This window comes from Mercenaria mercenaria, chromosome 18 (assembly GCF_021730395.1).
Source record: "Mercenaria mercenaria strain notata chromosome 18, MADL_Memer_1, whole genome shotgun sequence".
NCBI lineage: Eukaryota > Metazoa > Mollusca > Bivalvia > Venerida > Veneridae > Mercenaria > Mercenaria mercenaria.
Window position 1 is genome coordinate 7252506 of NC_069378.1, and position 22168 is coordinate 7274673.

At 33.8% G+C, this 22168-nt stretch overlaps 2 protein-coding genes across 4 annotated transcripts in view; both read left to right on the forward strand.

Moving 5' to 3' along the window:
- LOC128550831 (muscle M-line assembly protein unc-89-like) overlaps nucleotides 1-13926 on the forward strand; it is a 112730-nt gene extending 98804 nt beyond the window's left edge. Inside the window, exon 32 of the mRNA XM_053530667.1 lies at nucleotides 13802-13926. Within this exon, the coding sequence (XP_053386642.1) occupies nucleotides 13802-13926 (125 nt within the window). The remainder of the gene's footprint in view (nucleotides 1-13801) is intronic.
- The window catches only part of LOC123538773 (uncharacterized), a 63333-nt gene continuing 46496 nt past the window's right edge, over nucleotides 5332-22168 (forward strand). For all 3 annotated transcript variants that reach the window (XM_045323140.2, XM_053529388.1, XM_053529389.1), the window contains exons 1-6: nucleotides 5332-5603; nucleotides 13802-13922; nucleotides 15248-15435; nucleotides 15708-15812; nucleotides 16609-16739; nucleotides 18847-19018. In XM_045323140.2, the coding sequence (XP_045179075.2) occupies nucleotides 15255-15435; nucleotides 15708-15812; nucleotides 16609-16739; nucleotides 18847-19018 (589 nt within the window). In that variant the 5' untranslated portion in view covers nucleotides 5332-5603; nucleotides 13802-13922; nucleotides 15248-15254. The remainder of the gene's footprint in view (nucleotides 5604-13801; nucleotides 13923-15247; nucleotides 15436-15707; nucleotides 15813-16608; nucleotides 16740-18846; nucleotides 19019-22168) is intronic.

A 22168-nucleotide genomic window follows, 5' to 3' on the forward strand; every position in this document is an offset into this window, starting at 1 on the left:
ATAAGATCACGGTTCCTTTCTTAAACTGGCCAGATCCCACTATGGGTTCCAGAGTTATGGCCCCTGAAAGGGCCAAAATTAGCTATTTTGACCTTGTCTGCACAATAGCAGCTTCATTTATGATTTGATTTTAACCAAACTTGCACACAATTTGTATCACCATAAGATCTCGGTTTCTTTCTTGAACTGGCTAGATTCCATTATGGGTTCCAGAGTGATGGCCCCTGAAAGGGCCAGAATTAGCTATTTTGACCTTGTCTGCACAATAGCAGCTTCATTTATGATTTTATTTTAACCACTCTTGCACACAACTTGTATCACCATAAGATCTCGGTTCCTTTCTTAAACTGGCCAGATCCCATTATGGGTTCCAGAGTTATGGCCCCTGAAAGGGCCAAAATTAGCTATTTTGACTTTTTCTGCATAATAGCAGCTTTATTTATGATTTGAATTCTACCAAACTGGCATACAACTTGTATCACCATAAGATCTTGGTTCCTTTCTTGAACTAGCCAGATTCCATTATGGGTTCCAGAGTTATGGCCCCTGAAAGGGCCAGAATTAGCTATTTTGACCTTGTCTGCACAATAGCAGCTTCATTTATGATTTGATTTTAACCAAACTTGCACACAATTTGTATCACCATAAGATCTCGGTTCCTTTCTTGAACTGGCGAGATTCCTTTATGGGTTCCAGAGTGATGGCCCCTGAAAGGGCCAGAATTAGCTATTTTGATCTTGTCTGCACAATAGCAGCTTCATTTATGATTTTATTTTAACCAAACTTGCACACAACTTGTATCACCACAAGATCACGGTTCCTTTCTTAAAGTGGTCAGATCCCATTATGGGTTTTAGAGTTATGGCCCCTGAAAGGGCCAAAATTAGCTATTTTGACTTTTTCTGCACAATAGCAGCTTTATTTATGATTTGAATTTTACCAAACTGGCATACAACTTGTATCACCATAAGATCTTGGTTCCTTTCTTGAACTGGCCAGATTCCATTATGGGTTCCAGAGTAATGGCCCCTGAAAGGGCCAGAATTAGCAATTTTGACCTTGTCTGCACAATAGCAGCTTCATTTATGATTTGATTTTGACCAAACTTGCACACAATTTGTATCACCATAAGATCTCAGTTTCTTTCTTGAACTGGCGAGATTCCTTTATGGGTTCCAGAGTGATGGCCCCTGAAAGGGCCAGAATTAGCTATTTTGACCTTGTCTGCACAATAGCAGCTTCATTTATGATTTTATTTTAACCAAACTTGCACACAACTTGTATCACCATAAGATCACGGTTCCTTTCTTAAAGTGGTCAGATCCCATTATGGGTTCCAGAGTTATGGCCCCTGAAAGGGCCAAAATTAGCTATTTTGACTTTTTCTGCACAATAGCAGCTTTATTTATGATTTGAATTTTACCAAACTGGCATACAACTTGTATCACCATAAGATCTTGGTTCCTTTCTTGAACTGGCCAGATTCCATTATGGGTTCCAGAGTGATGGCCCCTGAAAGGGCCAGAATTAGTTATTTTGATCTTGTCTGCACAATAGCAGCTTCATTTATGATTTGATTTTAACCAAACTTGCACACAATTTGTATCACCATAAGATCTCAGTTCCTTTCTTGAACTGGCGAGATTCCATTATGGGTTCCAGAGTGATGGCCCCTGAAAGGGCCAGAATTAGCTATTTTGACCTTGTGCACAATAGCAGCTTCATTTATGATTTGAATTTAATCAAACTTGCACAAAACTTGTGTCACCATAAGATCTCGGTTCCTTTCTTGAACCGGCCAGATCCCTTAATGGGTTCCAGAGTTATGGCCCCTGAAAGGGCCAAAATTAGCTATTTTGACCTTGTCTGCACAATAGCAGCTTCATTTATGATTTGATTTTAACCAAACTTGCACACAACTTGTATCACCACAAGATCTTGCTTCTTTTCTTCAACTGGCCATATTCCATCTTGGGTTCCAGAGTTATGGCCCCTTAAAGGTCCAAAATTGGCTATTTTGGCTTTTGCAGCCATATAAAGACTTCCTTTATGGTTTTATTTGATACAAACTTCCAAAATATCTTCAACAACAATAAATCTTTGATTCCATGACAAATCAGATCCAATCATATGTTCCAGAGTTATTTTATATCTGATTACCTCCCCTGATTGTAATCAAAATGGATTTATATCAGTAAGTACTTACAGGACTTATTTAAAATTTCATTATTGTTATTAGTTGGACTGAGATAATCAGGGAAGATAACTATGGACTGATTTTATGTCAAATTACCTCCAATTATTTCAAATTAAAATTAAAATCTCCATAACTAATGAAGATACTGATCTGAAATTTCATTTATGTCAACAGATTTATTTGGCAGATCCTTCTTTTGTCCACTTACAATATTTTTTTTTAATTACTTCCCTTTAATGTTACTATAAATAGCTTATTTTAGTAACTTTTTTATTATTGGCCGTAGGGAAAACATGAGACCAGTTTTCTGTGGTACAACATGGATGGTACCTCCAATTTTTAGGTGTATTTTAACATATATATACCTTGTAAGTTTGTTTTTTTCTTTTTGGTTAAATTCCTTCCCTTTGTTGTTCCTGTCCTTTGGAGGACCTTCTTGTCCTCAAGTGCAATGATAACAGGTGAGCGATATAGGGCCATCATGGCCCTCTTGTCTTTGATCTTAGCCTAAATTATACTTGAAACTTAAAATACTTGTTAACTGTGACAGTCTACACCAGGAGAAAAAATCCCTATAACTCAGATTTGAATTTTGACACAGTTATGCCCCTTTTTATCTTAGAATTGTTTTTAAAGTAAAATGTCTCTGTAACTATCAAAGTTTTAGACTTGAAACTTAAAATAGTTATTTTATTTTATTATAAAAGTCTACACCAGGAGAAACAATCCCCATAACTCTGATTTTTATTTTGACAGAGTTATGCCCCTTTATAACTTAGAATTTTTGGGTTTAAGTTTTTGATAAAGTCAAATATCTCTGTTACTATCAAAGCTTTTGACTTGAAACTTAAAATACTTATTTACTATCAAAGTCTGCACCAGGAGAAACAATCCCCATAACTCTGGTTTGAATTTTGACAGAGTTATGCCCCTTTTTAACTAAGAATTTTTGGGTTAAAGTTTTTATAAAGTTTTCACTGGCAAAGCTCTAATTTAGAGTCATTTTAATTAAGCACTGAGAAAAGTCGAGGGACTGTCTTAGGGACAGCTCTTGTTGTTTTTTTCTTGAAACGAAATAAAATTTACAAAGAATGTGTTTTGCTATAAAATCTACATCATATTTGTTAACTAAACTAGCCAGTTAAGATAACTTTTTTTCTAGAGTTAAGGGACTTGAATGAGTCAAAAGTGAAAAAGGCTCCATTAAATAAAAAGTACAGTATCAATCTAACTTATACAGAAGGTCTAGGAAAGGTTTAAAAAACAAATAATATAGGACATATCACTCCCAACTTGTAGTCCTAGATTTTGTAAAAATTGCTAACATGTTATCACTCCTAAAAATTTTCAGTTTCTAAAAAACTTGTAAAAAATAATATTCTTTATTTAAAATTTAATTTTTGCAATTCTACGGGGTAAAATTAATAGCACTCTCCCATATGTAAGGATCTGTGATGTCAACGACAAGGTCTTACTATCTAAAAATAGATGGAGCCGGACTGCCGCTGACGTCTCAACCACATCGTATTTTTAGCTTTAGGTTGTGGACTTGTAATCAAAATGGACATTTGTGGTTTAACTGATTTCTCCCTTCACTATTTCTGTTTACTTCAATTGTTATAAAAAAATATTATTTGGTATGGCTAATGGATGCCAAAACTGCATACGAAGATTACATAATCACAGGAATATAGCAAGGTGTCATTATAGAGCCACTGCCACAACCTTAATTATACTTGTTTAAAAACAATAAAGGCAGGTAACTCTGCTTAGTTGTGATGTGTATGAAACCTTAATTATACTTGTTTAAAAACAATAAAGGCAGGTAACTCTGCTTAGTTGTGATGTGTATGAAACCTTAATTATACTTGTTTAAAAACAATAAAGGCAGGTAACTCTGCTTAGTTGTGATGTGTATGAAACCTTAATTTACTTGTTTAAAAACAATAAAGGGAGGTAACTCTGCTTAGTTGTGATGTGTATGAAACTGCTAAAATTTGTATGATTTTAACTGCATTGCTTGCTGTATAGAAATCTACAGGTTTGGTTTAACAAGAGCATGTACAGAAAAATTAAATCTCAAAAAAAACAAAGATCAAAACATGGATTCATTTGTTAAAATGTTTGTGGTGGCAGAGTTAGCTTTATATTGAGGGGAGAGAACTGTATAAGAAATAGAATAAAATATAGATATATAAACTAAAATTATCTACTTCATCATAATCTGATAGAGGTTTCCCTGAACACTGACATACCTACATACATATATATGTCTTCACCTATCAATGTAATCATTATCTGTTACACTAATCACTACCACATGTGACCAGTTAATGAACACTTCTACAAACAATACATGTACATCATAGCTTCTGCTGCAGAGAGGTAGAAAAACATGGACAATCAAAGACAAGAAGATCTACTCAGAATCATTAATTTCATTCAAGTGGTACAATAATGCCTCTTAAATTATAATATGATCATAACAAAACCGATATTCTACTGAACCAATTGATATACTGATTGTAAATATTTCTCAATATCATTTCATGTTTTTCAAACTCATAATAACATTATGCCGAAAAAAGTGTAAAAATATATGTGGCAAATTTAGTTCCACGAAAACTGTATTGTTCTAAAATCTTATATCTGAAGTGCTTATATTAGTCATACATCATCATTATCAAGCATCTGTTCACATAATTATGAAATCTCAATTTCTTGGTTCTTAATTATAATATTATGTTTTAGGTTAGTGTAAAACCCCAATCCCCACAATTTTTACATAAAAAATAACAAACCTCTAAGTACATTAAATATGTAAAACTTTAAACTTGAAACACGAAGCAGTATGCTTTTTGGGCCATTATTTTCTAAAATGTAACATATTAATCAAAAATACCATTTTTTTCCATATTTTAACCGCACTATAATATGATTTTCCCTGCCATTTTCTAAAACCAATAAAAAAAACCACTGATTTTATGTAGGCCTAATTGAATAATACGTAGTTCCTATGTTAAGTTATGAAAACATAACATGTCCAGATTTTCCATCAAGGTGAGACAATCTGACTCCCAACAGATGCCTTCTGTTATTACACAAATAATCACAGCCAACCTAAGGCTTATCAGCACTGTCAAATACAGTTATCCCTGGAGGCACCTCTCACAGACCAGGAGAAGTGACTGATGGTAGATTATGATCTGTGCATAGTGTGACTTGATGCACTGGCTTCAATTCTTTTTTCTGTCCATCTTCCCTGTGTGCTTATTCAGCAGTTTGGATTAACTGTTTAGATTAGGAAAGTGCATTATACAAAAAAAATAAAATATAAAAAAAACAGTATTTTCTGGATATTAGTTCTGCAGCGGTAGTGAGTCAAGGAGTTAAGCTAATTCTGCAGGTATGTTTTGATTAACGGTAGCTTGCTGTAGTGGCATAATGAATCCTGAATTGCACGTGTTTTACAAGCCTTTTAGCTTAAGTTCTGTCTCTTGAAGTTACTTAAGAGAATGATATAACATGTGAAGGTAACAGTAAAATTCTTAGGTTCCATATTCTAATGCAATTCATTTATTGTTTGTTTTGCATTAAGTGAATTGTACTGATCAGTACCCAAGGCCAAGGTCATTCAAATAGCAAATCCTTTAATTTTAGCTGTTTGTTACTTCCTTTTCAATTGCTACAACCCATTTTCCTGTTAATGTCCCTGTAACTGCTCGCCCACTCCATCCCCAACCCCTGCATAATGTTATTACTCCAGGTTTCTTCCTTCAACTTCGCTTAATATTAAAAGCCCTTTAGCTTTTAAGCCACTTTCATCAACATTGTTGCTTTATTCATCTTTAAGGCTTTGTTATTGTCCCTCAATTTTAAGGCCCTTGTTTCTTTCCTCAGTTTAGAATCAAGAGTTGACTTTCAAAATGTTTTATAAACATTGCACCTCAGAAAGTTCTGATCTAAATTATTTTTAGAGGTGAATCTTTATGTACAGGACTAGAGAAACTTGCATATTGACAGAATTCCTGCAGGTATTAACAATGTAGATTGTTTTGATTATTTATGATAATGTAATCATTATGTTCATCTTCGTATGCTTGATCTCTCCAACAAGTTACTGCACAACATATGTGAGGGCTGTGTAACAAGTTATCTTGATGTGTTTCTGTTCTCAAGCTACCTTAACATGTTTCCATTTCATTCTCAAGTTACCTTAACATGTTTCTGTTCTCAAGTTACCTGAATGTGTTTCTGTTCTCAAGCTACCTTAACATGTTTCTGTTCTCAAGTTACCTGAATGTGTTTCTGTTCTCAAGCTACCTTAACATGTTTCCATTCCATTTCAAGTTACCTGAATGTGTTTCTGTTCTCAAGTTACCTGAATGTGTTTCTGTTCTCAAGCTACCTTAACATGTTTCCATTCTCAAGTTACCTTAACATGTTTCAGACTGTTCTCAAGTTACCTTAACATGTTTCTTTTCTCAAGTTACCTTAATGTGTTTCTGTTCTCAAGTTACCTGAATGTGTTTCTGTTCTCAAGTTATCTTAACATGTTTCTGTTCTCAAGTTACCTTAATATGTTTCTGTTCTCAAGTTACCTGAATGTGTTTCTGTTCTCAAGCTACCTTAACATGTTTCCATTCTCAAGTTACCTTAGTATGTTCCTGTTCTCAAGTTACCTTAACATGTTTCAGACTGTTCTCAAGTTACCTTAACATGTTTCTCTTCTCAGGTTACCTTAACATGTTTCTATTCTCAAGTTACCTTAACGTGTTTCTGTTCTCAGGTTACCTTAACGTGTTTCTGTTCTCAAGTTACCTGAACATGTCTCTATTCTCAAGTTACATTAACGTGTTTCTGTTCTCAGGTTACCTTAATTTGTTTCTGTTCTCAAGTTACCTTAACGTGTTTCTATTCTCAAGTTACCTTAATGTGTTTCTGTTCTAAAGGTTACCTTAATGTGTTTCTATTCTCAAGTTACCTTAACATGTTTCTTTTCTCAAGTTACCTTAATGTGTTTCTGTTCTCAAGTTACCTTAATATGTTCTTGTTCTCAAGTTATCTTAATATGTTTCAGACTGTTCTTGAGTTACCTTAACATGTTTCTCCTCTCAGGTTACCTTAACATGTTTCTATTCTCAAGTTAACTTAACGTATTTCTGGACTCAGGTTACCTTAACGCGTTTCTGTTCTCAAGTTATCTTAACATTTTTCTATTCTCAAGTTACCTTAACGTGTTTCTCTTCTCAAGTAACCTTAACATGTTTCTGTTCTCAGGTTACCTTAATTTGTTTCTGTTCTCAGGTTACCTTAATGTGTTTCTGTTCTCAAGTTACCTTAACATGTTTCTATTCTCAAGTTACCTTAATGTATTTCTGTTCTCAAGTTACCTTAACATGTTTCTATTCTCAAGTTACCTTAATGTGTTTCTGTTGTCAAGTTACCTTAACATGTTTCTGTTCTCAAGTTACCTTAACATGTTTCTATTCTCAAGTTACCTTAATGTGTTTCTATTCTCAAGTTACCTTAATGTGTTTCTGTTCTCAAGTTACCTGAATGTGTTTCTGTTCTCAAGTTACCTGTTTTCAAGTTACCTTAACATGTTTCTGTTCTCAAGTTACCTTAACATGTTTCTGTTTTCAAGTTACCTTAACATGTTTCTGTTCTCAAGTTACCTGAATATGTTTCTCTTCTGAAGTTACCTTAACATGTTTCTATTCTCAAGTTACCTTAACGTGTTTCTGTTCTCAAGTTACCTTAACATGTTTCTGTTCTCAAGTTACCTTAACATGTTCCTGTTCTCAAGTTACCTTAACATGTTCCTGTTCTCAAGTTACCTTAACATGTTTCTGTTGTCAAGTTACCTTAACATGTTTCTGTTCTCAAGTTACCTGAATGTGTTTCTCTTCTGAAGTTACCTTAACATGTTTCTGTTCTCAAGTTACCTTAACATGTTTCTATTCTCAAGTTACCTTAACATGTTTCTGTTCTCAAGTTACCTTAACATGTTTCTGTTGTCAAGTTACCATAACATGTTTCTTTTCTCAAGTTACTTAATATGTTTCTATTCTCAAGTTACCTTAGCATGTTTCTTTTCTCAAGTTACTTTGATAATATTATGTTCCTATTCTTAAGTTATCTTATCTTGTTTCTATTCTCAAGATACCTTTTAATGTTTCTATTCTAAAGTTACCTGAACACGATTCTGTTCTCAAGTTACCTTAACGTGTTTCTGTTCTAAAGTTACCTTACATGTTTCTATTCTCAAGTTAACATGTTTCTATTCTCAAGAAGTTACCTTGACATCTTTCTTTTTCATAATACTTGCCATTTCACATGTACAGGGATAGTAAGGTCAAAGTGTCAAAGTTATTCTATGATTTTATCAGGCATGAAAATGCATATGTGTTTTCTTTTCATGGAAGCTTAGATGCTCAAGACTTGAATAATTGTCTATATTGTTAAGGTTAAAGGTATCTATCCATCATATCCCACTAATTAAGTATGCTTTTCTCATGGTGCCAGCAGAATTACTTATTGACATGGACAGTGAGTGCACAATTTTGAGTCACCTGCATGACAGTTTTTGCATGAAAAATATTTTTGTTATAATTAATTGTTAATTTATTATTTCTAACAGAATCAATGATGATAACAATACTAGACTATATAGATATAACTAGATATTAATTTATATTATAATTTCTGCTATTGTGTTACAGTCAATCACTTACAGGTTGTATATTTATCATAACTTGTTTGTGAAACAAATTTTTCCAAGTTACAAATGTTTATAGTGGTCTATGCGGGGCCTAAAAATTGATTTGTCAAGTTAGAGTCTCACCATACCATGTTTTACTAGTCACATAACATGATTAATGAGGAATGATGGGTATGAAGGGAAATATTGCCAATGTGTGCATTGTACTCAACCTATTAATAGCAGTTAAAGTAGAAAAAACCTTCAAACAACTTCTTCTCATGAATTTGTTGATAGATGGTCATCAAACTTGTTCATTTCATTCTTGCATAGTCCTCTCTTAAGTTTGTTCATATGCTCTTGTTTGATCCCTTTTACAGGCCATTAGAGCTAGAAACAGAAAAAACTTCAAATAATTTCTTCTAATAATAAACTTCACTGACTTGTTACGTAGCACCCTTGCTCGGACCTCCTGTGTTTTGTTGACATGATTCAGCTTATTAGGGGCCATCAGAGCTAAAAATAGAAAAAACCTTAACAACGTCTCCTCATGAACTATTTGACAGAAAGATATGTGCACTAAACTTGGTCTGTAGTATCCTTGGATGAACCTTTCTTAATTTCTTTTAAGTAGTTCATATGGATTGAAGGTATGAGCTGCCAGAGATGAATTATTAGAAAATCTTGAAACAACTTCTTCTTATGAACTATATAATAATGATAATAACAACTTTATTTTATGAGGCTTACACATTTGGATTATCCAATCTTCCATGTGGGCCTCCAGATACTTGATATGTAACAATATTTACAAAGAATGTATATACAATCACAAAAACATTAACACAGAACAATACTGAAAGATATTAAGAAAGATATAACATAGAATAGAACTATTTCAAAGACAACTCTACAGTAAAGCACTATCATTCAATTCCACCAGAGAACTTCCAGGTTAAATAGTTACATCTTCTTAAATGAAGTTATGTTTTTTGCTGTTCGCACCTGAATGGGAATATTGTTCCAAATCTTTGGCCCAGCATATGCCAGGGACTTCCTAAAGAGTTCAAGTTTGGGCTTAGGTAAATAAAGTAGTTGGTTTGTTGTTCATCTAAGAACCTGATAGACAAAACTTCTATCAGTAGCACCTTTAGTAAATTCTGTCTCATTTTAGTTTGCTCTAATGGTTACACAATTTGGGTCCATAACTGAAAAAAACACAGAATGGTATTTATGATATTTAATGAGCAGTTTAATGCACATTCACCAAACTTGGTCAGAATTAAGGTCAAAAGCCACCTGAGGTGAGCACAATAGGCCCAATTGGACCTTTTGTTTTTATATATCAGTTTAACAGTTAGATTCATATTTGTTTTGAAAATTGAACTTCACCAAATCATAGAAAGAAAGGGTTGTTTCACATGAAAATCGAACAGCTTAAAGACATGTATATTATTCTGCAAAACAATTGCCAGCCTTGAAGTCATGAAAAAAAACTGTTTGAAGAGGCCACACTTTCGTACAGTTGAAAGCCTTCACATGTCTTCATTTTCATATTTTTTTCAATATTGACCAAGGGCTGAATTCCAACATAAATAGGTTGAACATCATTTTCCCTAATTTTGAAAATTGTTTACTTTTATTTCTTTACAAATGGCATAATTTCTTAAAGGGAGACAACTTGTTTAGAATATTTTAGGTAGCCAGTAAAACTAAACAGCATGATACAGTATGTTTAAACACTTGTTGCCAATTTTGTTCAGTGGAAAATATAATGGCTACCTGGTAGACCTCCTACATGAATCCAATAGCTATTTATCAGACCAACATTTCATATTTGAAAATATAAATAACTACTACATATAGTTCATGTAAATACAGAATGAACATATATTTATGTGTATTCACAGTACTATGCATAAGATTTAAAATAATACACATTTAGTACATGTAAAGATACACAAATTATAAATAATTATGTTCTAACAATAAAAGAAATTTTATTTTAAGGTTAAGGAGTTTATCACAAAAACACAGAAATATTTGATAAGCAAACAACATCTTTGCCTTCAATCTACATGACCATTACATGTTCTGCTGTACTGTCCCGTAAGATGGATACTATTCTCAAAAAGTTGTCCCCCTTTAAAAATGAATGTCATTTGTAAAGAAATGAAAAAAGACGTTTACGGAAAACTACATTCCACTGTGTTCAAAGACAGATATTATTGCAAATTGCATCAAATGAAAATATATAACAGTTCTTTGAAAATGGTGAGTTTTTAAAGGTGGTGTTTGAAATTTTTTTCTCAAAATGTTAAGCTAAACATTAACAAACTTCCCTTTTATTATGAATGTAGCTGTACATAGTACACAATTAATATTTATAAATTCAGTATAGTCAGTTGCATTTTAATCATCCGATTATCTGCATTTGAGACACAATATTTTTAGTCAAAAATAGGCATTTGATATCTTTAATCAAGTTTCCAAGCGTTCTGTGTATACACTTTATAACATTTTGACAGAGCTGATTTTGTAACATCCCCCGCAGTTATGATGTAGCAAGATAATGGAGCAATTAGTCAGGTAGCTACAACCTTGATGATGGCATAATTAATAGCAGGCAGTACTTACATGAATCAGAGGAGAAATTTCTTACATCTTTGACATCATTCCTGCTTGCTTGAATAAACTTATCTTGTTATTTGTAATTTTCTCAATTGACTCTAGACCCCCACCCACCTCCATCCACACCATGATGATAGGCCAGGACATACTCAGATGATACTGTGTTACCATTCTTGCCCTGTGTTTGTTATCATGTCCTGCAAAATAGTTTGTCATTCATGGTGGGATTTTTTAAGAACTTGGCACAACAGAACACCAAAATAAAATAATTTGGCATGTACAAGACCCAAACCCATTGTTCAAAGGTCAAGGTCACACTAAGAGATTACTTTCTCATGCTCTTACTTTTGTATGCATGGATGAGTATATAAATAATTTGATGCAATTATTCACCACAGTGTGATAAAATATTTCTTGCATGACCCAGATTCCAAGCTTAAAGGTCAAGGTAACACTTAATACTGTCATTCATGTTTCTTATGCAAGATTCAGACCTATAGTACAAAGGTATTTTTCCCTGTGAAGTCTGTAACTTCAGTATGCATGGATGTACATTCATATAACTTGACAAAACATTTCCAATAAAAAGAAGAGGTATCACCTGCAAGAGCAGAACCCATAAGCTTAAAAGTCATTAACCCTTGAAGGTCAAATTATGTGAAGTTTATTTTTCTTGTTTAGTCTGTAACTTTTTATGTTTTTAGATTGGAGTGGCATTTAAATAACTTCAAAGCAGCATTCAGTATAATAAGACTCAAGCCCATTAATTGATCTCTAATCAGCTGAGTGCTCAAAGGTCAAGGTCATACTGAGGGTTCAAAGACTTTTTATCATTTTCCATGCCTCTATAACTTGGCACACATGACTAAGCTACTAAAATATTCAACATTACATACAGGGACAATAGTGTCCTGTGGACACATTATTATTACTTTTAAACAATAAATAGACAACATGGATGTCTGTAGTTTATTTGACTCCATTCAAGCATGTCAGATACAGATTGCTTTACTTTGTGACATACATTATTTTAGATTCTTAAAACTAATTTTCTTAAAAGTAATATGACTAAGACATTAAAATCTCAAATCTATTAAAGGGAGGTAATAAAAATTCTAGATTTTGATAAACTGATTTTAATAAATAATCTTTATTAATTAAGTGCATATTCCATTGTTATTAAAAAGCTATTTAGCTTCTTGTTGTGGAGGATTAACTCCTGGCCACCCAGTGTTAAATAGCCAAACAGAAATGATCATTTGTGCTAGTTTTGGTGTAATGTTATTCCACAGACTTTGTCTGGAAGCAAAAGTAAATAATATTACTGACAGTATTGCTTGTCTGACAGACTTTTGTAAGACACTGATTTCTCCTGACATGGCATCTATATTTTGTAATTTGTCTAGAATAATGCCAGCATTCTAGTCTAAATGGTGCAATTTCTGCATAGTGCATAAATTGGTTTATCAACAGCAGGTTATATATTGTAAGCCATGCCTATTTGTAGAATTGCTTATCAGCAAACCACTTTGAAAAATAAAGATTGTTTAACTTCCTAGACCTCTTTTTATCACAATTGCTTGTTATTTTATGTTTCAAGTTTTAATCAAATTTGCTAACACCCCCAGATTTGTTTTCTTATAAATCCTTATCATGGTGGACACAAATGATTCTGCCTTTGCAACCAGTGCAGATCATGATCAGCTTGCACATCCATGCAGTCTGATCATGATCTGCACTGTTTGCCATTCAGTCAGTACCTTTTTGGTAAGCACCCCTTTTTAACAATTAATGGTACTGTCCAAACTGAAAGATGGACAAGTTCATTATAGAAATTTAGCAGGGTAAGGGTTAGTAGACTGAAGAGTGTGACATTATTGTGCAACAATGTCACTGTTTGTATGCCACAGTTGTAACATCATAGCATAAATATGTGGTGGCTGTCATATAAAAAGGATGTAGATATTAATCGTCGATATTGTGTCAGAATCAAAATAAATAATGTATCTTTAACAGAAAAACTGTTAGCCCAAACAAATCCAAATCATAGAAAGAAAGGGTTGTTTTACATAAAAATTGAACATCATATCATCATTTATACTTTTATACTAATAAATATAACTTTTATTCTTATTACAAGAATTCAATAGCATATTTAGTAAAAATTGCAAAATTGATTTTATCAATCAATTTAAAACTTATAAATGTGATGAAAAATCTTTTGTCTTTGTATCAAAATTAATTTTATTTACAATTGTGAATATTTTCAGTTCAGCACTCGGTACCTGTTGCAAGGACAGAGGTCTGGGAGGAGGAGCCAAGTTCTGTGAGACTTCGATGGCACCGAGCCTACATCCCACGTTATTATAGTTCTACACCACTTAGTTACAGGTGAGACAGAAGTTTTGTTCAGTATAAAACCACAGGAATGACATTTGATAACTTTAGTTATTACTTACTACTTATTGTAATAATCCTGTGGCTGTTCATAGATTTTATTACAGGTGTTTTTTTTAGAGTTTTTTGTCAGAAATTGAGAGAACTGAGAGTCTGGCCTGCCTGCCTTCCGAAACGCCATCGCACTTACCTGCCTATAAAATTGTCTGTTTCTTACTCTGTAACAGGTCTGTTACCTTTGACTAAATTATACTTTGGTTGTATGTTTTAACCTTGTTATTCAATTATAGATTTTTATTTATCTGGCGCTGTTGCTGCGAAGAACTGATAGTGAAATAAGTATATGATCTACTGTTGGCATTCAGCCATATCTTTTGGTAGCGCCCTTTTAACAGTTTAATGTACTATCCAAACTAGAAGATGACAGTTCATTATAAAACTTTAGCATGAGGTTTAATGCTGTTTTGGACTTGACCATTTTCTTTTTTGACATAACCTGAACTAACCTACAGTGTAACGTCAGATTTACCCAGTCATTCCCCCCCCCCCCCCCCCCCAAAAAATACAACCGTTTGATTTCTACCTCGGGAAAAAACCAACCGGTTGATTCTTTCGCCGGGGAAAGAATCAACTGGTTTTTCCCCCGCCCCCCCCTGCTTGTTTCCCCCCCCACTAGTTTTTGTGCATAAACACAGAAGTTTCACCAAACTGCAGGGAGAATGATGTAAATGAGAAAACCCTTGTAAACACTTTCTCATTGTTAATTGTTTGATTTATTTTCACCTCGAATGTGCATTAAGTATTTTCTTATACACCCTGTTTCAGTATTGTTCAAAGATATTTACAGGTTATTATCTGACAAAGGTCCTTATTGGAGAGAAACTGGTATATATTAAATTTAGTTTAACTTTTCCTGGTGTTTGAGTTGTTGTCCCTCATATTTTTTCCTTTTAGTAAAGATATTTTCAGCCAAAATGTGATTCCTTCCAGAGCTGTATACATCTGTTGCATTCTAATTCGGCTGCTGACTTCAAGTCATTTGCTCCTCACACCTTGCTTGGAACGTAGAATTCTTCATGTGAGGAAGCCATCCTTATGGCTTATGGAAGGTCAGTGGTTCAACACAGGTGCTGGCCATTGATGAAATAATGCACGGAGGGGCATTAGGGGTCTTCCTTTATCATAAAAAGCTGGAAAGTCACATATAACTGTGTCTGTGTGATACTATGCCAACATATTTTATAATCCAAATTCATAATTACTAAATCACAATTTATTTCTTAATTAAACTAACTGTCGCTAACTTTGTCTATTTTTAGAGTTGAGATGCAGGAAGCAGGTGACACAGACACAGAATGGAAGCCAGTTGCCAGGGATATCAGGACGCCAGACTACACAGTGAGGAATATCAGTCCCAGAAAGGATTACAGGTTTAGGATCCGTGCCCAAACAGAAAATGGCGACGTCAGTGAACCAACTCCACCAATACAATTCTACAGAGCTCATGGTAAGGTTTCCATAAAAGATTTCTTTATCCAGAACTCTGGTTCACGTTTTCTATTTTTCTCCTGTTATAAGTAAGTAAGAGGTTTTCACTACTAATAATATATATCAGAATCTCAACTTCCTAAGAACATTTTGTATTATAGATATCGTAAATTATCTTTTTTTTTTTGTATTTAATGACATTGTTCTATTGACAACTTTATCACATGAATACTTGGATTCACATTTTTATCAAAAGAAAAAAGAAAATACATTGTTTTATCTTTGTTCCAGTTCCGCTGCTTAAAGACAGTGAAAATGCACTTGCCGAGTTCAAGCCTGTAGAGTACAAGGCAATTTTCCTCAAACATCCATACTATGAACAGCTCACCAAATATGGTAAGTTCTACAGTTATACCCCATTAAAAGAAGTTTAGGATGGTTTATACTGGAGTCACCAAATATGGTAAGTTCTACTGTTATACTTCATTAAAAGAAGTTTAGGATGGGGTCACCATGTAGGTGTGTGCTTGCATGCATCTGTGAAAACTCTTGAAAGGATGGGTGGATTGAGTTCATTTTTGGTACATAGGTATATCATCATAAGATACAGTTCAAGGATGGTTTTTATTAATTGGATACTTTTTGCCAGAGTTATGGTCCCTTTTCAACTTAAATTTCAACAAAATTTTGATACCTAATAGATAACTTTTGAAAGGATGAATGGATTGCATTCATTGGATTTGGAAACAGGCACATGTTTATAAAATGTATTTTTACTTTGAAAAATGAAGCTAAAAGTAGTTCAGGTGATGCAACAGAACCAAACAGTTAACAGTCAACTCACAGTCCTCTTTTTGACAAAGATACTTAAATAAAGACTTTAATAGGGATCATGGTGTAGTGTCTTTACAACAACCCATGTTGCTCTCACAAATTTATCTGTAGACTATTCTAATGTCAGTATACCGTGATAGGAACTGTACAAAATATTGTACCTGACAGTGTATTTTTTTGTTTCTCCAGGTAGGGCAATAGAAGCTACTAGCTGGAAACCAAAAATCGAAAATCTTCATTGACATATAATTTATAGTAGCAAGTACATGTATTCTGATATTAAAATAGTAACATAATAAATTAATAACAGTATTTAAATGCTAAATGAAAATATGAGATTTTGCCTTGTATATTTTAGTGCCACCAACCCTGCCGATCCACAAGCCTGACATGATTATCATAGACCAAGAGACGGTAGAGTTGAGCTGGAGACCAGCTATTGTTGCTGAGGCCATCAGAGGGACGTGTAATCTCTCTTATACAATAGAGGTATTTTTTTATTGACTTATATTCTAGCTACCGTACTATTTTCCATCGAATAATCATAGGTTATTCTAATATGACTAACAATGCTTTAATCATCACAACGATATTATGCTGACGTCACGTCAAAGTGATATTTAGCGCCATGTACGCATCAAGAAATAGCGCTTTCAAATTTCATGAAATATTTTACTTAATAACATGTTTTAAACGAAATGTCACATTGAACAGCTGTCTTGATTAATTTACACATATATTAAGTTGGTTATTCGCTTTGCAGAATAATTCACCATCTTTTGCGCCCAAACTGAACTCTTCCACAAGTCGTATTACCATTTACGGTCCTGGCGTGCATAAACAAAGAGCATGACGACCTAACAGTTGGTGCCATGCATGCGTGAAGAAACAGCTTTCTCATATTTGATCTAAATTTTACAATAAAATTCATATTAGAATCGAAATAAATTACAGCAAAACGGTGCTTTAGCACTTATTTATACACTCGGGCAGTTATACGTCGTTTGAAATAATTCACTCGGGCTGCGCCCTCGTGATTTTATTATGCTCGGCGTATAACCGCCCATCGTATATAAATAAGTGTTAAAGCACCGTTTTTCTGAAATTTATTTCTTAATTAGCTTTGCATCAGGAAATATGCATGTGTCCTGCAGTAGAAATATTGCCAGACTGTAGGAGCGCAATATTCTTCCGCTAAAGAACGAGTGCATACTTCCCGATGCAAAGATAATAACCTTTTTATTACATACGTATCTACATGTATAATTGTAATGTAAATATTATGACCTTGTTTGATAGCCTGAATAAAATTGACAGTACTGAACTAAATAAAATAATAAATGCAACAACACACATTAAATTACATCACATACCCGATATGAAATTCGACGTCAGTATTTGGAAAAATATTGATGTTTCCGGTACCTTTGTATAGAAACGATTATGTAATAACATATGAAACATTTCTAGTATTTGATTCTGTAAACTAAAGTCATAAATATTCATTAAATCTATCATGGATTTCATGGTTGAGTAAATCAATGAAATTAAATCCCAACAAACAAGTAAAATTCAGATTCATATGAGCTACGCCATGAGAAAATCAACATAGTGGCTTTGCGACCAGCATGGATCCAGACCAGCCTGCGCATTCCCGCAGTCTGGTCAGGATCCATGCTGTTCGCTAACAGTTTCTCTAATTGCAATAGGCTTTGAAAGTGAACAGCATGGATCCTGACCAGACTGCGTGGATGCGCAGGCTGGTCTGGATCCATGCTGGTCGCAAAGCCATTATGTTGGTTTTCTCATGGCGCGGCTCATATTCTTTTCAAAATTTGAAATCCATAAATACATATCCCCAGGATGTAGCCATTTTGGCCAAAAGCATGAAAATTCCCATTTATTTAATTACATGATTTCACATTATGTTTTGTTTTGTTTATTTGACAATGTAATAGTTCAGCGGTGCAACAGCACCTGTATCTTGATTGACTTTGAGCCACTTGTTAGAATTGATTTTGACTGGGATCTCCATAATTGGTTACCAAGGTGGAAGGAATTACTGAGGTCCAGGAAGTAGTGATTCAGCTTACAGTTTGAAGAATAAGACTGGGAAGTGCATTAGTTTATAGTTTGAAAAAAAAAAATGTAGCGGAAAACATGGAAAAACAAAGAGTTAGTAATTATAGACCCATTGTTTTTGATGATTAATTTTTATGGTATCCATAGTTTATTTAGATTTGCACTTCATTACTGTTTATACTGTTATTGATTACTGTAAAATCATTTAATTTTGTTGGCATGAAATTTCGTGGTTTTGGTCAAAATGGCAGTTTCGTGGAATTTCAACTTTTGAACATACAATGAATGGGAATATTACTTGATGTTGGGATTAAATTTCATGGATGGACTCAACCACAAAATCCACTAAAATTAGCCCAAATATTAATGATTCCACAGTATGCCTTTTATTATTCACAATAGATTTGAACAAGTTAGTCAGTCTGATGGTGAAAATTTGCAAAAATAAACCCTCGCCAAAATTACACAGCCGGCAGTGTTAAATATTTTCTTACGCGTCTGCATATTATTTCAGGTACGGTGTCCCCCGAGTTTTGAATGGCGACAATTAGTGACAGGATTAAAAGTTTGCAGTCACACAGTACAGAAGTTACACCCACGTATAGACTATATTTTCCGAGTTCGAGCCTGGAATGAGTATGGTTGCTCGGACGCTGGCCTCCCTGTGTCCCTCTACAGACCTGCTGGTATGTACGCTGCAGTATTGAGTATAAGATAAAAATTAACTATAAAAAAAGTAAAACTTGCTAAATCTTAACATAATTTCTTTTTTTTTCTTGTAAATTGCAAAGCATTTCTTTGAGAATCTTTCTCCAAGCTTTTTTAATAGGAGTAATTCTATGGGTTGTTTTCGTCATATTTAAGCTTAAAAACCACGACACACTGCTGTTAAAGTGTTTTAGACTCTTTTCATTTGGTAAGCAAAGAAATTTCAGGCATAGATTGTGACCTATTCAATCCCTTACAAAGGTGGGAGTGTTGGTCGGAAGCATAGGAAAAAATTCAGAAAACAGAAAGAAAATGGCATAAACTCGAAATATTAATAGAATGAAAATTTCAGACCTTGCTGAAAAAGCGGATTGGTGTTACAACCAAACTTGTTATATCCAAGTATTACCCCTTTAATACAAAGATGAAACAGTGTTAGAATGTTAAATGTTATGCATATTAATATAAAATAGAGTCATTACATCGATCTGCAAGATATTGATAAAGGGATGAAGGTTTATTTTCTTATCCACTCACCATTTGTTGTATTTTATATTAAGCTAGTTACTATGCCACATACTGCCAATAGCTCTTGATTAATGAAATCTATCTTGAAAAATCTTGAAGACAGTATGTTTAGTTCTTGGTATATGTTATAGCAAGAGTCTCAGGCTTATCTTATTTTTCATCATTGTTAATTTTCTCTGTGGATTGTTTCTGCAGACAGTACCTCATGAATAATTATACATGCCTATGCAAGAAGAAATGCATGCATGCAGTGTGCACTCAGCAGTGTAAATACCAATTGAGAAAAAAACTATGTCTGAAGAATTCTCTCAAAAGAGTAACTACTCAAGAGACGTAATTTGTCTGTAGAATCCATCTGTCATTTCTGTGGAGCAATTTGCTGTTGTTTAATTTATGTTTTATACTTTTGCTTACTCTTATCAGATAGATCTGCAGGTACAGTAACACCCTGTTAAAACATACACCTTTCTGTAATACCTTGTTACAACAGACATCTTACAGAAAACCTTGTTTCAACAGACACCTTTCTGTAAAGCCTTGTTACAACAGACACCTTTCTGTAACACCTTGTTAAACAGACACCTTACAGTACAACCTTATAAAAACAGGCACAATACAGTTAAACCATATAAAAAAGACACCTTACAGTACAACCGTGTAACAATATGCACCTTTAAGTTTAACCTTGTTAAAACAGACACCATTTTTAGCTCGACTATTCAAAAAATAGTGAGCTATTGGACTCACCCATGCGTCGGCGTCGCGTCCCCGTCCCAATTTGGTTAAGGTTTTGTATGTAAGCTGGTATCTCAGTAACCACTTGTGGGAATGGATTGAAACTTCACACACTTATTCACAGTGATAAACTGACCTACACTGCACAGGTTCCATAACTCTATTTTGCTTTTTTACAAAATTATGCCCCTTTTTCGACTTAGAAATTCTTGGTTAAGTTTTTGTATGTAAGCTGGTATCTCAGTAACCACTTGTGGGAATGGATTGAAACTTCATACACTTATTCACTGTGATAAACTGACCTACATTGCACAGGTTCCATAACTCTGTTTTTTCTTTTTACAAAATTATGCCCCTTTTTCGACTTAGAAATTCTTGGTTAAGGTTTTGTATGTAAGCTGGTATCTCAGTACCCACAAATGGGAATGGATTGAAACTTCACACACTTGTTCACTGTCATAATTTGACATGCAATGTGCAGGTCCCATAACTCTACTTTGCATTTTTTCAAAATTATGCCCCTTTTTCTGACTTTTTTGTATGTAAGCTGGTATCCCAGTATCCACTAATGGGAATGGATTGAAACTTTTCACACTTGTTAACTGTCATGAGCTGATAAGCACTGTGAAGGTTCCTTAACTCTTTTTCCCATTTTTACAAAATTATGCCCCTTTTTCGACTTTTATATTCATTCAATTGACAAGGCTGTTGAATAGTCGAGCGTTGCTGTCCTCCGACAGCTCTTGTTTAAAACCTTGTTTAAACAAAAACCTGTCAGTTAAACCTTGTTAAAACAGGCTTTTTGCAGTAATTTTTGTTAATACAGACAACTTACAGCAAAAACATGTTTTGAACAGACACCTTTAACCTTGTTAAAAATAGACACCTTTACATTCAAACTTTGTTTAAACAGACACCTTATCATATAACATCTTCAAAACAGGTGCCTTACAGTAAAACCTTTATAAAACAGACACCTTACAGTAAAACCTTTATAAAACAGACGCCTTACATTCAAACCTTGTTAAAATAGACACCTTACATTCAAACCTTTATAAAACAGACACCTTACATTCAAACCTTGTTAAACAGACACCTTACAGTAAAACCTTTATCAAACAGACACCTTACAGTAAAACCTTTATAAAACAGACACCTTACAGTAAAACCTTTATAAAACAGACACCTTACATTCAAACCTTGTTAAAACAGACACCTTACAGTAAAACCTTTTTAAAACAGACACCTTACAGTAAAACCTTGTTAAAACAGACACCTTACATTCAAACCTTTATAAAACAGACACCTTACAGTAAAACCTTTATAAAACAGACACCTTACATTCAAACCTTGTTAAAACAGACACCTTACAGTAAAACCTTTTTAAAACAGACACCTTACAGTAAAACCTTTATAAAACAGACACCTTACATTCTAACCTTGTTAAAACAGACACCTTACAGTAAAACCTTTTTAAAACAGACACCTTACAGTAAAACCTTTATAAAAAAGACACCTTACAGTAAAACCTTTATAAAACAGACACCTTACATTCAAACCTTTATAAAACAGACACCTTACAGTAAAACCTTTATAAAACAGACACCTTACATTCAAACCTTGTTAAAACAGACACCTTACAGTAAAACCTTTATAAAACAGACACCTTACATTCAAACCTTGTTAAAACAGACACCTTACAGTAAAACCTTTATAAAACAGACACCTTACAGTAAAACCTTTATAAAACAGACACCTTACATTCAAACCTTTATAAAACAGACACCTTACAGTAAAACCTTTATAAAACAGACACCTTACATTCAAACCTTTATAAAACAGACACCTTACAGTAAAACCTTTAT